The sequence below is a fragment of the Gymnoscopelus microlampas genome, assembly GCF_963454915.1.
Source record: "Gymnoscopelus microlampas genome assembly, chromosome: 8".
NCBI lineage: Eukaryota > Metazoa > Chordata > Actinopteri > Myctophiformes > Myctophidae > Gymnoscopelus > Gymnoscopelus microlampas.
The window spans coordinates 54,567,895-54,583,360 of NC_139945.1; the positions used below are offsets into that span (position 1 = coordinate 54,567,895).

The following is a 15,466-nucleotide window of genomic DNA, read 5'->3' on the forward strand; positions in this document are numbered from 1 at the left end:
ACACACATACACACACACACACAAACGCACACGCACACACACACACACACACACACACACACACACACACACACACACACACACACACACACACACACACACACACGCACACGCACTATAAAATGGTCATCGGCCAGGACTTGGAGCACAACTGAGCCCTCCACACTGGTGCCAGAGGATGTTTGTGTACTGGAACACATACTGTTTAGTGGGAGATGAGCTTGGGGGTGGAGGTGGGGCTTTTTATCCACTGGACCATGGTGGAGAATGTTTTAACACCGATGATACAGCAGGACAAAACCTGCAGAGCAAATCAGTCAGTCCTAATCTGTCAATCTCATGTAATCATTGAGGTAAATCCTATATCAGTTAACTAGCTCTTAGCTTTCATTTGGGTAGATCCTAGATCGTGTTGAATTTGAGTAGATCCTATATAATATTAAAATGTATTGAAAAACATCTGAGGCAATCAAGAGGGTAGTCCTATATACAAATTTGCTAATGGGAGGGAAGGCGGGCCGGCGGGGGGGACCTTTGACAGCACTCCGACACAGCCATAACCATATAAGGAGTTCCCAATGCAGCTACGCCCAAATATGGAGTGTGTTGTCTAACCTCAATGGGTCGTCATGGCATCAGCCACAAACAAATCAGTCAACTCCATATGTGGGCACAAAAGGGGGCATGCCCATATATGGGCATATACTGATGACATGAGTGATCTCCATATACTGTATGGACATAAAAGGGACATGAACTGAAAGACACAGAGCCGGATGCCCGAACCTCTAGTAGATTTCAAAAGCCTTTAATATTTCATGGCTTGATCAAAGATGATGATTGATAAAAACATGCGTTTCCTATATGAGTCCTGATGTCAAAGCCACGCTCCTTGGGTCACGAAGAAAGATTCCCAGCCTTCTCTCAGCTGGTTCAATAACTTTGAACTACTTTGGTCCCCAAACTGTCCCTAAACTGTCCTTTGCCCCCTCTCTCCATGCTATGTTACTTGACCTATACTTTTGTATGTGGTAGACCCTATATCCGTTTATATTGACCAAGATCCTATGTTGTATGGGGCTAAGTTCTATGAGGTTGTGGTGTTTAGCTACTTCCCAAATCTTTCTCGACTAACCTACATCCTGTATAATGTCACATTGATCTATAGATCCTATACTATGTTTACTGAGTTTGTTCCTATATCACATTTTACTGAGTTTGATCCTATATCACATTTCACTGAGCTCTAGATCCTATATATTACATTTAGTTAGTCATTTAATTAGTCTGTGACATCAGCCTAGTCTGTTGTGATACTGTATGTAGCCAGTGTTGGAGTGGCCACTGGCTGACGTAACGTCTCGACCCGACACTCGCTGACCTGTCCCTTATAGAATGTGACAATCAGCTGGCAGCTTGTGTGTGTGTGTGTGTGAGAGAGAGTGCACAAAGTTTTACGTGCCCCCTCTAGTCAATGACGTGTCTTTTGGCGACTGGCCTGGGCGCTCTCTTTCTCTCCCTGTCCCCACACTAGAGTGGTGGCTGTTTTGAATTGAGTGTATTTTTTGCTGTGTCAGCCAAGTGACATCAGTCTTTTGGCAATGGGGGAGCTTGTGGAAGGGGTAGGGATGGGGGGGGGGGGGAGCTGACAGGGTGGAGTAGAGGGAACACTGACATTTATGATGAAGGGAATGGGGACACAAAGGAGAGGGGAGGAAGAAAAGAGAGAGTTGAAGAGAGGTAACAGACTTGGTGGTGGGGGGGGGGGCTTTTATCATAATTACACGCTGCACACTTTAGCAGAATAGAGGAAGGGATTAGAAAAGGAGGATGACAGAGAGAGATAATTGTGGGGCCACCATTACAAAATAAAGTGATCAAATGAAGCGGAGAGTAAAGGTAAGATGGCTGACCGTAATGGGAGAGGTCCATTCTGTAAGCCCCTCCCATCACAACAGAGGGTAGGTGACATAACTAAAACTCCCTCTTTTCATCTGTGGTAACTTTTAATGTGTCTCAGCGTTGTTGAGGCTGCATTGTGTGATTGGAGCTGGGACACCGGTAGAGGCTCATTGTCCACAGTGTACTGGTTTGTTGCTGCGGGGAGATTGGGGTCACTCCATGGTCTGACCTGTGTTGACTGTTATTCCACTGTGACAGACACACACATATATGGCAAACACACACTATCACACATAATGGATAGGGCACACACACACACACACACACACACACACACACACACACACACACACACACACACACACACACACACACACACACACACACACACACACTAGATAGCAAACACACTGTCACACACAATAGATAGCAAACACACTGTCACACACAATAGATCGCAAACATACCGTCACACACATAGATAGCAAACACACACTGTCACACTTAATAAATAGCAAACACACACACACACACACACACACACACACACACACACACACACACACACACACACACACACACACACACACACACAGTGTAGAGTACATGCAAAAGGCAAACACATACATGCACTGTTGAGATGGCTAACACACTTTCACACTTCTTGACAAGTTTGACTGACCTTTACTGTGCATTAATTAATGCGCATGTGTGTGCACTCACACACATAATAGATAGCATACACACACACACACACACACGTCTTGCAGTTCATATAGAAGGCAAACAGACGCTGCCACACATAATAGATAGCTAACACACTTGAACACATCTTTACAAGCTCTACTGACCCGAGGTTGAATCAAGTCATACACGTGGCTGTGCTCATGTATTCATGCACCTGTACACACGCCCCCCCAAAAAAACAACACACACACTCACACACACACACACACACACCACCAGTTGGACACCTATCCACACACAGTAGTTCCTCACTCTCTATGTTGTTTGTTTTTAAATGCTCTAACCCCCACTGTCACCCCATGTCTGTTTGTGCTACCGTGCATTAACCACAGGAAATGGCCCTGGGAGAAGTGTGTGTGTGCGCGCGTGTGCAGCTGCACACACAAGCACAAATTTTAAGTCACATCTGGACAGCTCACACATTATTCTTGGCCAAAATATGACAATATACAGACATGCCTATGTTTGGATGGATTTATTCTATGGCAGTGTAATTGGACAAATTGAAGGGCTCCTCATGCAATCCATTCAAGTCCTTGGCAACAACTGCAGCAACCAATTATACTTTGTGTACGTGTGTGATCAGTATATAATTGACGGCTGACAGTTTTCTGTCCGTTTACATCAATGTAAATTTATATAATTACTACATAAGGGCATTATATGCGTACGTTACTATTTATATAACGCATGCATACGATCACTATGCATGCAGTATAGTGTGTCTGTATCATTGCAGATGTAATTTCCCGTTGGTATTTTTAGGGGTGTCTTTGTGTACTTTTCATACAGTATTAACGCACCAAATTATTTATGTGTACGTTGGTGGCTATCCTAATTACCACTCTGACACTGTCCTGCATCAGTACCACAGGATCTTAAATAAAGTAATTGCTCCTCTCCTCTCCTGTCTCGTTGTCCCTCTTCCCCGTCCAGGCCGACGTTTCGTTACTTCACCTGGCATACGTGTGTGCTGGGCATCGTGGGGTGTGCGGTCATGATGTTCCTCATCAATGCCATCTATGCGTCTGCCAGCATTGCCTTCATGTTGCTGCTGCTGCTGGTCATTCACTACCTGAGCCCTACGTCTAGCTGGGGATACATCAGCCAGGCTCTAATCTTCCACCAGGTACACACACACACACACACACACACACACACACACACACACACACACACACTGCTCTTACTTCATATTGCCTTGTCATTCGCATAAAGCATCTTTCCCCTCAGGTTTACAATAACTAGCCCTGCCAAGCAATCATTCTATCACTGTTACTACACACACACACACACACACACACACACACACACACACACACACACACACACACACAATATCTAATATATATACAGACACACACACATTCACCTTGACATCATATTCTGTGTCCTCTCTCTCGCTCTCTCTTTCTATCTCTCTCTCTCTCACTCTGTTTTGTGAGCCTGTTGCTATTAAGGACTGTTGCCAGGAGGGCCTGTTGCCAAGGGGATGCGTTGCCAGGGCCACAGGGTGGGGGTGGGGGCTTCCAGAAGCTCGTCAGGAGGAAGAGTATTATTGCATCCACTTAACTTATTGAACTTCCTCCTCTCTACTCGCCTCCATTCCCTTCTTCCTTCTCCTCTAGTCCTCCCTCCTCACTTCCTTCGCTTCTCTTCTCTTTTTTTCCTCCTCAACTCATCATGTCATCTTCAGCCCCCCACCTTTTCTTCTCTGCTTCTTCCCCTCCTCTCCTTTTACCCCCCCCCCCCCTCCCCAATCCAGACAGCGGATGGAAGGAGGGTGAAGCCTATAGTTGGATTAAACAATTACGCTAACAAGTCTAAAGAGATTGTGTGTGTGTGTGTGTGTGTGTGCGTGTGTGTGTGGGTGCGTGTGCTCATGCATTCCAGCAGTTGCTGCTGTGGACCTATGCCAACTAGGTGACATTGAAGCTAGTAAGAAAGACAGCAATTTATACAACAACAACTACACAGAACAGATAACAGGTGTTAGAGAGAAAGAGAGAGAGAGAGAGAGAAAGAAACAACAGCACAAATAACAGCTGTTAAAGAGAGGGTATGGTAGGACAGAAGGCCTTGGAAAGAGAGAGGGGGCGGAGACGCTTTTAATGCAAAATGGAGAGGGAGAGATAAAGAAAAAGAGAGTATGCAGAGCGAGGGATGATTGAGGATCTAAGTGATGGAGATATGAAGATGTCGGGATGTTTTAGGAGAGAGGGAGGGATAGAGATATGGATAGAATGAATAGATGGATTGGATGAATGGAGGCATCTGGCCATTGCTTCCGGGATATAGTTTTGTTGTTGTTTATGATGACATGAACCCTAGCGTGAACCCTATTGTGGGGTGAATAAAAATAACTGATCAACAAGCTCATCTGTCTGCAAATTTGTGGTGGTTGTGTGTGTGTGTGTGTGTGTGTGTGTGTGTGTGTGTGTGTGTGCGCGCGTGTCCGCGTGCGTGCGTGCGCGCGCGCATACAAACACTGGCGAAAACATAGTCTTTGCCTCCCGGCCTGGCGAAATCAATTAATTATCATTATGATAGCATAATAAAAAAAGCAGAATTGAACTCAATGTCACATTCAGATATGAATCTGATTGGTGTGTAGTGTAGTTTCTGTAATGTAGCACCTTTTGGATTAAAACTCTCTCTTTTTTTTTTTTTTTTTTTATCCCACGATTTTGTAACACACATTTTTTCACCCAGTGCCAATTGCCTATGTAATCCTGGGCACTACCTACCCTCTGCCAGCCTAGGGAGAGCCCAAGCTGAAGCTCATGCCTCCTTCAATGCATGAGGAGCAAGCAGGCCGCTTCTTATCACCGGACAGGGGGGAGTTTCCCTGGTTGGACATAGCGCGTGGAAGGAACACGTTATTCCAACCAGTTCCCTTCTCCTCCATCAGGCACCCCGGCTGACCAGGGGGAGGCAGTATAGTGACCAGGATTACTACATGTTTTTGTGAGGGTATTAACTACCCTAGGAGACACGGGGAGAACATGCAAACTCCACACAGAGTAGGCCCTTTCACCAACCCCACCTAGGGTATGGGCGCCGATGACGTGGATTAAAACTCTCTCTCACACACACACACACACACACACACACACACACACACACACACACACACACACACACGCATACAGTACATGAGCAGAACACCCGCGTAGACACACAAATCCGTAGACTTATAACAACAACAACAAAAAATGTCCCAAACATTTGCCTCTCTCTCTCTCCTCCTCTTGCCAGGTGCGTAAGTACCTGCTGATGCTGGACGTGCGGAAGGACCACGTCAAGTTCTGGAGGCCTCAGGTCCTGCTGATGGTGTCCAACCCGCGCAGCAGCGTGGGTCTGATCACCTTCATCAACGACATCAAGAAGAGCGGCCTCTACGTCCTGGGACACGTCCAGCTGGGAGACCTCAGTAAGGACGCGCTCCGCACGCCACTGGTTTCCAGTTGGTTCCGTTCCAGCCTTCCTAGACACTTAACCCGTTAAGACCTGAGGCGATTCTTAAAAATGTTTTTCTAAATCCTAAAAAATATAAAAAAATCGCACCCAGTGTGAAGTGAGCGCTGTTATTTAAGGTCATCACGGTGATGGAAACTCACATTTAAAAAAAAAAAACGATTTTTTAAAAATTGCGTGGTGCTATTTATAGGTTATGAATTTCATCATGTGTCTCGCTAGCCAATCACAGAGTGGTCTGAATACTCATCAGCCAATCACAGTACAGGGAAAGACACATTTTCACGACGGATGGGTCATGGGTCGCAACCCCACTTATAGGAGCGGCTACACCGCTCAAAAATGTTTTTTCACGATTATTCAAAAATAGCAGATCTACAAGCTCATAGCGCGGCACTTGGTGCCGCGCTATGAGCTTGTAGATCTGCTATTTTTGAATAGCCAAAGAAATCTAAAATGACACAGACGCGTCCCCGGTCTTAATGGGTTAAAGCTCAGCCTGGTTTACAGCCTGTTTATGGGTTACGTCCACTTAGGAGTCCTAGGACTGTAGCTTCTCAGATGGGATCGTGTCCAAACTATAAAATATCCACAGTGTCCTTTTCTCACACAGGATGTTGTAAATGTTACAACTGGGAGAACTCAGTAAGGTGATGTGTCTTTATCGACACTACTAGAGTTCTTTTCTTCAAGATGCGGAAATGACCAATCACTACAGGTTACACAGGTTTCTGCAGGGAATGTGATGTTAGAATGATTATTAAAGAGGTGGTGCCTAACCCTACACATTCAATGCAAATCACTGGCCACCATTGTACCCCCCTAACCCAGCACCGTGATTGGCCACCATTGTACACCCCTAACCCCTACACATTCAATGCAAATCTATTGGCTGACTCTATTCAGGACTGTGATTGGCTAGTGAAACACATGACACATGTGCATAGCCCTATAAATAGGACTATGCCTTAAAAAAAAACACATTTATGTTTAATGTGTAAGTGAATCACCCATTGTGGACCAACCATTGTTTATTTATAAATAAAATAAATAGCACCACACACTTCAGAAATATTACTTTTCTTTAAGTGAACTTCCATCACTGTGATGACCACTGTGACCACACCGCCCACTTCACACTAACCTCGGTCCCAGCCTCACTTATCTGCGAAAAGAAGAGCCTGGTCACGACCTAAAGCAGCGAGTGTCTAGGAAGTCCTGAGTGGACAAGTTTCCGTTTCCCCCGGAAACGATATTTTTTGACCAATCACAACACTCGTTTCATTCACAGAGAATGTTAACAGATTTGTAAAGCATTAACGTCATTTCCTTGGGCGGTACTTCCGCCAAATTCAACCATTTCCGGTTGTCAACTTCCTAGACAACCAACATCCCAGGTCTTGCCCAGGGTGACTTCACACTGGGTGTAATTTTTCATGTTTCTATGAGGTTGATAGAACGTCATTATGCCCCCTGGTGGTGTTTTTATGGTGTTTTATGTCTTCTCTGACTATTTTGAGTTTCTACCTGGAGACTGAAACCTTGAGGGTCAAACGTGCCTATAGGGCATAGCAGTGGCGGCCATTTTCTTGTTCCTCTTCAAAATACTCAATGCATTTTTCCCATTGACATTTTCCAAAATATTTATATCAATTAATTTAAGCCTAGAATCAAGCCATCCACGGTCCTGGTGAATCATGACGGAGAATGGCGTAGGCATGTTACTCGTGACTGTGGAAACACAGCAGACTTTTTTTGCACACACTATGCACACACGCTCACTTTTAGATCCAGTCCTATTTTAAAAGTCTGCGTATGGGGGACTCGCGTATCCGCGCGCCTGGTGTAGCCGGTATCATTGATAATCAATTGGATCTAAACAAACGGTACGCACAACGCATACGCTCGCTTTGAAAAGTCTGGTGTGTACTGTGTAGATCGGCCGACCCGTAAGAGTGCACTCAAAGAGTGGGCGGGGTCTATGGTGCAGCGTGGTGTTGCCATGTCGGCCTACTGTAAGCGCTTTAATGGCAATATTGGTGGTATTGTGTTTTGGCGTTGGTTGTGAAAGTGCAGGTGGGTGTGGGGACGCGTTGTGAGCTTGTAGATCGGCTGTTTTCCAAGAGGCAAGGTATATGTGTGAAGGCGCTTCGTTTGGCCTTCTTTTCATAGACCTCGTTGCTTGTAGGGTTCGTTTGGTTTGGCCTAGTTTTCATAGACCTTGCTGCTTGTTTCTCTCGCGAAACCTGGCAACGACGCATGCGCAGTTTGATCAAGAGTCCACCCAAGACACAAGACAGCTACCACCCTCCGTGAGGTTACTAGAATTATAGTAGGATATCTGGCAGAAGATGTTATCAATTATCTTTGTTCATAAGATTTGCCGGCTTTATTAGTTACACTGTCGTCCCATCTGGCCAATTATAACATTATTACCCAGCACTTATTACGTTACGATTTCTCCTCAGAGATGTAATGGACTGTAAGGAGTTGTCCATTAGAGAATCAAGAGCCGTTTCCGGCAATGAGGAGGCTCTTTTACTTTATGAATATTGAGATTTGAATTATCATATTAGTTTATATTATCATCATGTTGAAAAGGCATCTGGTGATTAAAGCTGCTTGGCCAAGTGCTCCTCTCTCCTTTCACTTTAGTTTGCCCGTTTTCCAGCTTTTGTAGCCGGTGTTTTGTACTGTTGCTAAATATAAAAGACACATCTCTGAGACCAGCAGGCTGACTTGTTTTTTAAGTGGTGACAATCACAGCCTTACCTTGTTTACTCTCTGTATGTGTTTGAGGCTAGAAGGTCTAGACAGACGGAGGCCTCTCTTTACATACATATGGAGGGTTTTGAAGATTGATTGATTGCCTGCCTCTCGCTCGCTCCTTGTCCAACCCTCTGTCCGTGCTGTCATTCTCACTTGCGTCCCTACATCTAACATCACCCCCACCCCGTCTCTCCATCATGTTCCATTTAACTCTTCCTCTTTCTCTCAATCCCTTATGCATTGTTCAATATCTGCCACTCTACCACCTCTCTCTCTCTTTCTCTCTCTCTCTCTGTGTGACTGTCTCTCTCTCTCTCACCATTCAACTCTCTCATTCTATGTCTTGTCTCTGTATCTTGTGCAGACACTTTGCCATCTGACCCGCTCCAGTCCCAGTATGACTCCTGGTTGTCTCTGGTGGACCACCTGAACATCAAGGCCTTTGTCAACCTGACTCTGGCAGACTCTGTGCGCCACGGGGTCCAACACCTGCTGTTCATCTCCGGACTGGGTCAGTACCACCATTAGTGTCACCATTTCCCATTGAGGAAATGAGGAAAATCGAGAAAGTGTGAGTTTTCGGTAAGCTACTTGGCTTGCTGATTTCTTGGCTATTCATTAGCTAAAATTAGATGTGTGTTTTTGTATATATTCTTAGTAATTATATCAGGCAAGCACCTCATGGAAAGGGAAGTTGAGTGGCAGAGAGAGCAGGTGTGGAAAGTAACTAAGTAAATTTACTTAAGTACTGTACTTAAGTACAATTTTGAGGTATTTGTACTTTACTGGAGTATTTCCGATTTCCAATACTTTTACTTCTACTCCACTACATCTCAGAGGCAAATATTGTACTTTTACTCCTCTACAATTATTTGAAAACTTTAGTTACTAGTTACTTTTCAGATATAAATTATGATATTATTAAACATACATTAACGACTTTAGCCCTATTTTATACCTAGGCTATTTGAAAATAGCCGATCTACAAGCTCACAACGCGTCACGATGCGACGCGTTGTGAGCTTGTAGATCTGCTATTTTCAAACATTTTAGTACTTTTACTTTTGGTACTTTAAGTACATTTTTAATTCCGGACTTTTACTTGTAACAGAGTACTTCTACATTGCAGTATTGATACTTTTACTTAAGTAAAAAGTACTTTTTCCACCACTGCTTAGTAATTATATCAGGCAAACACCTCATGGAAAGGGAAGTTGAGTGGCAGAGAGTGAGAGCTGAATCATACTATAGCCCACTGACACCTGGGCCAGACATCTTGCACTAATGGGCTTTTTGCACGCAATGGAATGTGAATAAATCTCTGTTGGCTCACTGTAATCGTAGCTGCATGTTGATAGCCTGAACTGTTTTTAAGTGGAATAGACACGATGATGAAAGTAGAGTCTTGCCTCCCTTCCGCAGGGCCAATGTTAAAAGTTAAACTCAAACAGATGTGTTCTTTAGATCAGAGAACCTACAGTAGACAGGATTTGATCTCCTGCAGCCTTCAGCGTGAGAGAGAGCACTGAGAAATCAATGATAATTTCAGCCCGCCCGATGCCCGCCCGAGTTTTGGGTCTGATGCCGATCTCTATTTTGGAGATTCCTAGACCACAGATTACCAATATTTTGTGAAATAAAAAAAAATCTATCTAATGGTTTTTGAGAACATTTAATTTTGAGAAACAAATGAAAATATATATATATCTCTTAAAAAAAATGGCGTGGCTACAATGTCGCCTGACAGCTCATCGCAGGTTCGAGCCGATCCCGACGGCCTTTGCTGCATGTCACTCCCCATCTCTCAAATCGGGACACGCCAGCTGCATAATTGCTGATGCCGATATAATCATCTTTCCTCCTCGCTTCTTGACCTTTCTCCTCTCTTTTAAACCCCTCCCTTTCAGGCGGGATGCGCCCCAACACCCTCGTCCTGGGCTTCTACGACGACTGCAACCCAGAGGACACGCTGCTCGATCCGTCTCTGTCCCCCGCCAGGTCCGTCGTCGATCCGTCCAACCCGCCTCCGGACCCCGAGCAGCAGCAGCAGCCTCTGTTCCACTTCCCCTCCGTGCGCGACGCCAAGGACGCCAAGTGCCTGGGACCGCAGGAGTACGTGGCGGTGATCGCCGACGCCGTGAAGATGCTGAAGAACGTGGCGCTCGCGCGCTACTTCTGCGGCTTCGACCGCGGCCAGGCCCTCTCGTCCCCGGGGAAGGGGGCCGTGTACGTGGACGTGTGGCCCGTGAACCTCCTGCGGCCCGACAGCTGCAGCTACGTGGACACCTGCTCGCTCTTCCTGCTGCAGCTGGCGTGCATCCTGAACATGGTGCGCGACTGGCGCAAGGCCCGCATCCGCCTCTACCTGTGCGTGGAGGAGGGCCGCAGCCTGCGGGGCTCCGAGGAGAAGCTCGGCCTCCTCCTGAAGGAGCTGCGGATCAAGGCCAACATCTACACCGTGCCCTGGGACCAGCAGGTGGCGCTCCACTGGCAGCGCCAAGGCGGCAAGGCCGAGGTGGCCAAGACGCAGGTCTCGGAGCAGGACGGGGGGGAGGAAGAGGAGGAGGAGGGGGAGGAGGAGGAAGAGGACTACGTCAACAGTTTCCCCAGCAACGCCACGCGTCTGTCGGACGAGTACCTGTCGGCCGTCAATCGGCTGATCCTGGAGCAGGCCTTCCCGCCGCCCGCCGTGCGCTTCCTGTACTTGCCCCGCCCGCCGGCCGACACGCGGCGCTACGCCGCCTACCTGCGCCAGCTGGACCTGCTGACCCGGGACCTGGGACCCACGCTGCTCATCCACGGGGTCACGCCTGTCATCACCACCGACCTCTGAAAAGGTACCCTTCCACACCACGCCCAGTGGGGGCCCGGGGTGAGGACGCCCCTATGAGCTGACGAAGATGTCCCCATGAAGATGATGATGATGATTATTGTTGTTATTATTAATAGTTTTAATATTATTGTTTTATTTTTATTATTATTAACTCTCTCAGTGCCACACAACGAGATATCCCGAGTTTTTTCTGAATGCCCTCAGTGCTAGAACGAAAAATCCCGAGTTTAAAAACATTTTTTTTTAAATTATTATTATTATTATTTTTATTTTTTGGAAAAAAATGTTCAGAACCCAAGATATCATTATCTGAAGATTTGCAGCTCCATCCACTCTTTGTTTAACTTATAACTGAAAAAGGCTGTATCTCGCTTCCTAAGCACTTTTATTTTTACTTTGAAAAAAAAAAATTGCTGGCACAGTATGAACATATTTTTTTATTTCATTGGCACTGAGGGAGTTAAATATAAAACCAATCCCTTTTTATCTAATGTTACTTGGGGGCAACTTCACCCTGCAGCTCCACAATAACTGATGTTCTGACCTTCAGCTGCTATCTTTCTCATCCCTACATGAGAGAGAGAGAGAGAGAGCTGGACTGGTCTGATTCCCATTTCCATTTCATCACTCCACTCATTTCGGAAGGTTGTCCTTACTTCCTCTGTGCTTTTTGGCATGCCGTCCCCAAGTCCTCAATCCTCGAAACGATCATTCCATATGCTTTCACAGGTCTAGGAGTGCCTTTTGAGGTAGGACACCGCGGCTTTGGAAGCGGTCCATGGGGGTGGATTTGGATTCGGGCCATCGTGGCTGGAGACTTGGAGTGGGTTAAAGACTGTGTTTTATTGTATTGGTAGTCTGGGTTTCATTCCAAGAGAGGTGCACTGCTGAGAAGAAAGGAAACAAGCGTACGGTATTATTAATGGGGATATATAGGCTTTAAATGTTTTATTCCAAAAGTCTGACCTCACTGTGGTTGCGTTGGACCTGGAGACATTCTGACCCCAGCCCCCCCATTATGTTTTTACAAAAGCACTTTGGTTCTCTGTTCTGCCAAATACAATAATGAACATTGCTTAAGTTTATTCAACAAATATGTGATACAAAAATCTATTTAAAAGAACCAAGACCTGCATTTTTAATTATAAAGTTTAGGTTTTCCTTTATTTTAGCTTTTAGAATTGTTTTATGTCCCACTGACTGTGTTGCTTGACCAATCAGAATGCCAATGTGCCTGTGCGCGCGTGTGCGTGTGTGTGCGTGTGTGTGCGTGTGTGTGTGTGTGTGTGTGTGTGTGTGTGTGTGTGTGTGTCCAGCTCCAAATACACTCCCAGAACTTCACTTAATTGACCATTAGTCACATGCCTGCCATCTTGCTCTTACATCATACATGGCCACTGTGTGAATAAGCCAATACCCATGCTTAGTTGTCTCCAAGGAGGGGAAAAGGCTTAAACGGTATAGCACACATTTACCAAGCCGCACATGCCACTCAACATTGGGGCATTGATTATTTCCATTTATTACTAAATGTATTATGTACTGTAAACCTTTCAAGTGAAGTGAAAGTGAAATGATCGACAATCTAATGCTAAAGTGTTTGTTCTGTCTTTCCCTGGGAGCAGAGTTCATTAAAAAGGTGCTAGCGTTCTTCATGAACCCAGTAGAAACGGGCCCCCTTGAAGTTTTGGTCTACCATACTTTGTATCTGGGCATCACTTTCCACTTTTTGTAAATGAGGTGAATGTTTACCATTGGAATGGATCCATCTTATCTCCTTAACCAGAGTGCTCAGTTGGACATGACGGTTTTAACACTGACTCTGGACACTACCTACTTCCTGAGTTCCAGAACTTTCTGTGTGACTTGGAGTTGACGTAAACTCAACAATCAGGTCACACAAAAAAGATCAGTATCTGAACCACTGTTGTTTGAAATCTGACATGCGTATATTATATATAAATAAAGAGTTTTATATTACTTCTCATTATTTTACCTCAAAATATATGCATAGAATGGACCAAATCTCAGGCTACACTCACTTTCTAGGTGCAGAATAATGTGTGTGAATCTCTTGGTGGCCAGCTAAGCTGTCCTGTTGAGAGAGATAGAGATAGCACAGCAGCTCAGACACGGAGAGACATGTCAGTGTGCCAGCCGGCCAAATTAGCTCGTCCCAGAGCCACGGACACTGCCAATTGTCCCAGAGCCACCGTCACTGCCAACTGGCCAGGAGTGGATTCCATCTCAACTTAGAGGTGAGAAACAGAGTGAGTAATGCCAAATAGCCATCTCCTCCAGAATATATAATCATATAGACATTTATCAGTGAGAATTAACACTTTGGCTCTGATACCACACAATTGGTATCACTTGTACTTCTCGTGAGGACATTTGGTCCTTGCAAGAATAGGAAGGCAACCCTTCTGCAATGTGCTGACATTTTGCTGGGCTTCACATTTCAAAGGGTGACTAGAGTTGTGGTTCTGCTAAGGTTCTTCTAAAGGTCTTAACAGACGGGGAGCGGTGGACGCGGACGTTACTGCTCAGATCAGCGGAGATCACGTCGTGATCATTGTTGTTTTGTCCTTAAAAAAAAAGGAAGAAAAGCTCACCACAATCCAGCTCTTGCCGCACAAACGAGAGCGAGAATTTCGTGGTACCGCACCCGCTCGCCTCACCGCCCCTCAACGTCTCTGTGCGTCCCAAATAACCGCCCGCCTCTCATTGAAAATGAATTACCGGTACATCCCGCTTCCCGTCTGAAATGACCTTAAGAGTTATAGTCAGTTGTCCATTTAACAAAAGGGTAAAGATCATAGTTCATTTAAATCAACGGACGGCAGTCCTCACAAGTCAGACAAACATGCATTAGTGCAGGGGTCTTCAACGTTTTCAGGCCAAGGACCCCCTAGCTGAGAGAGAGATGAAACAGGGACCCCCTCTATATTGTATAAAATTGTGTTTCAGATTCACCTTTTTTTGTTTACTTGGTCTGTTCTCTTCTATACCAAACACCTCTTTGCCAAAAATAGCCGATCTACAAGCTCACAACGCCTCGCAGCGCGAGGCGTTGTGAGCTTGTAGATCTGCTATTTTGTGTCTCAGGGTTGTGTCTAAATGCCTGCAATGTGTCTGTGTGTATAATCAAGGGATCTGAGGAGTTGCCTCATTGAAATGAAACATGTGGTTCTCCCTGAGCTCCCAATGAACGAGAGACGGAAACAAGTCAATAAGGATGTGAGGCCTTCCTACTGTAAGTGCTCAACCCATTGAATCAGTCAGAATCAGAGTGTAGAGATGAAAGTGTGTTGCGCTTCCAGTATAACTTCTGCTGCTGACCATATACCCCCCCCCCCCCCCACCACCATGTCACCACACACGTAGTTCATCACACACACAGTTCATCACTTCACATCTCTCTCACTCGTTTCGCTTCTCTCTCTCTCACACACCCCCACATCCCCTTGCTCTTCATGAGTTTCTCTCCTTAAATCCAATTCATCAGATGAATAGAGAGAAAGAGGAAGGAAGGTAGGTTAGGGGGAAATGATGGGCTGAAACCGTGGAAGAAAGAAATAATCCAGATTGTATTTGGTCAGTGACACCTGACAGGATTAGTAGTTGAGGATGTGTGTATGTATCTTGAAAGAGCGTGATAACAGACCTCTGGCTTCCCCATTTCACGTGAATCATGTTTGTGTTCAAATGCATTTACATGAACACGGCTAATTTCAC

The 15,466-nt window shown here is 45.5% G+C and overlaps 1 protein-coding gene across 2 annotated transcripts in view; it reads left to right on the forward strand.

Moving 5' to 3' along the window:
• The window catches only part of LOC311050743 (solute carrier family 12 member 9), a 58,833-nt gene extending 45,118 nt beyond the window's left edge, over window positions 1-13,715 (forward strand). For both annotated transcript variants that reach the window (XM_084064880.1, XM_084064881.1), the window contains exons 11-14: window positions 3,586-3,778; window positions 5,908-6,082; window positions 9,260-9,406; window positions 10,803-13,715. In XM_084064880.1, coding sequence (XP_083921006.1) covers window positions 3,586-3,778; window positions 5,908-6,082; window positions 9,260-9,406; window positions 10,803-11,728 — 1,441 coding nt within the window. In that variant the 3' untranslated portion in view covers window positions 11,729-13,715. The remainder of the gene's footprint in view (window positions 1-3,585; window positions 3,779-5,907; window positions 6,083-9,259; window positions 9,407-10,802) is intronic.
• The last annotated feature ends 1,751 nt before the right edge of the window (window positions 13,716-15,466 follow it).